This window comes from Nematolebias whitei, chromosome 10 (genome assembly GCF_014905685.2).
Source record: "Nematolebias whitei isolate Nwh7 chromosome 10, NemWhi1, whole genome shotgun sequence".
NCBI classification, from domain to species: Eukaryota; Metazoa; Chordata; class Actinopteri; order Cyprinodontiformes; family Rivulidae; genus Nematolebias; species Nematolebias whitei.
In genome coordinates this window covers 43,995,033-43,997,296 of record NC_056507.1, presented here as the reverse complement: position 1 = coordinate 43,997,296, position 2,264 = coordinate 43,995,033, and the positions used below count along the sequence as shown (strand labels likewise).

The 2,264-nt window shown below is 35.5% G+C and overlaps 1 protein-coding gene across 1 annotated transcript in view; it reads right to left on the bottom strand.

The window, feature by feature from the left end:
* LOC119416416 (protein MON2 homolog) overlaps positions 1–2,264 on the bottom strand; it is a gene marked incomplete at its 3' end in the record, with an annotated part of 38,536 nt that overhangs the window by 11,405 nt on the left and 24,867 nt on the right. The window contains 1 exon segment of the mRNA XM_037683656.1: positions 1,120–1,251. Within this exon segment, the coding sequence (XP_037539584.1) occupies positions 1,120–1,251 (132 nt within the window).

Sequence of the window (2,264 nt, the reverse complement as noted above, 5' to 3'; positions counted from 1 at the left end):
TTTTTTGTATTAAAAACACTTGTCTTTCATTGGTGGGATGAAATATGCTAATTTTTTGGGACAGGCATTTTGGGTTTTCATGAGCTGTATGCCATAATCATCACTATTAAAACAATTAAAGACCTGAAATATTTCAGTTGGTGTGCAATGAATCTGAAATATATGAAAGTTTCATTTTTATCATTACTTTATGGAAAAATAATGACCTTTATCACAATATGCTAATTTTTTTAGAAGGACCTGTATAGGCTGCATCTATTATGCATCACCGCCGACAACTTGTAAATGTGGGCCGGTGTTGTGCCAAAAAATTGATTGGCTGCCAAATGGAAGCCGCGGGAGCATGCACAGCAGGACTTTAACAAGAATTTAACAAGATTAACACTTAAAAACAATTGTTTGCTCGAAATTATAGCAAAGGAGGCTCAGACTAACTTTTGCTTAATAAAATGCTCTTTGACGATCAAATCAGCTGCATTTCAAAATCCAATTCGCAGAAGCGGCCACGCACAGAGGGACGAGTCGCTGTGTATTTCTTCTAAATTTAACAAGATAACCACCTAAAAATAATTATTTGTTTGCTCAACTTTATAATAAAGGTGTGTCTCAGTTTAACTTAAACTTGAACTTTTTTACTTAAAAAATGCACTTTAATGGTCAAATCAACTTCATTTCGCCGGGGCAGCACAGCGAAATGAAGCTGATTTGACGGTTGCTCCAGGCAAGCTGGACGAAGGTGGCAGGTTATGGCAAGCCAATTGTGTCCTTAATAACCACATTTACCTATTACATGACACAACGGCATGCCATACTACTCCACTGCCATTTAGCAGCTGAAAATGGTAGTGTTTAATTTTTTCAGTCAGAATGAATGAAACCGGTCACATCTCAGACAAAATTTGGTTTAAAAATATGGAGGAAAAAGCAAATAAGTCGTTTTGGTGCATAAGTCGCAGAGCATGTAAATTATGCAAAAAAATGTGACTTATAGGGAGAAAAATACAGTAATACATTGAGAAGAAAAATGAGAGAAGTTTCAAGTTTCATTGAACAATAGATAAGCACAGATAAAAGAGTAAGGCATCTTTTAAAACACACTGTGATATGGTGGTGTTGTACCTTAGATAGAACTTCATCATGAACAACTGTGTTGGTAGTCAACAGGACCAGAACTGTCTGTAAGAGTTTCAGCTCCTCCAAACCATTCTCCATCAGCTGCCATAACATGTTGATAATGTGCCCCGCTGCTGCCTGGTTTATACACAACAAAACACATTCAACATGTTAAATCTACCTGCAACAGTGTGTGTTTATGACTCATGGCTCAGCAACAAACACCAGTGGGACATGGTAATGGTTCTTTCCAAGGACAAATGACATAAACATCTTTACCAACACTGAATTTAGCAACCAGAGCAAGATGAAGTTGTTTTCAAGTGACAGTACATATTCCTTTATTGGGCCAAGCTGTCCAAAACATGCCTTTTGACATGCATTCTTTGAGTAGTTTCATTAAAAATGGCCCCGAGTCACAGGTGAACTTTTGACCTCCAAACACAACAGAAAAATGTAATCATCTTTTTGTACATCTTATTTTGTCACCAATAAAACATTTTTAAAATTTCATGCCTTTTAATTTTGATAAAATTTTGATTAATTTTTTGTTGTAAAAAGTTTGGAATTTTCAGCCATTTTGTATTCACCTATACATTGTATTTTCTCTGATCAGAGATCTTTTGCTTTATTACAGCAAACGTACAGATCTACAAAAAATTTTGAGAGAAACTACATGATTCCTGACACAAAGTCTCGACCAGACATGTTCTTCTAAAGGTTGATGTCTCAGTGTTGACAGTTTGGCACCAGTCTTGTCTCACAAAATGTCTTTGAATCTGCTCACAGACTCATGTTCATGTTTGTGCTGATGTTCAATGTTTTATGTTATGAGTGCTTAGTGTATATTTAGTTGATGTTTTTCTTAGTTCATATCTTAGATGTTATTACTGTTTTTCTTATACATTTTATTGTTGGATGTAACTGGGACCCCGTGTACATAATTTCGCTCCACCACATGTACCACATGAGGTGCGAATGACAATAAAGAAACTCTGACTCTGACTCTGAAGGAGCCCCCTTTAGGAGGTAATTCAGTTCAGTATCTTTCTTTCCCCATTAGAGAATTGTTTTTTATCAAGACATTTGAACAGACGTGCTAACTGAGCCATATATATATATATATATATATATATATATATATATATATA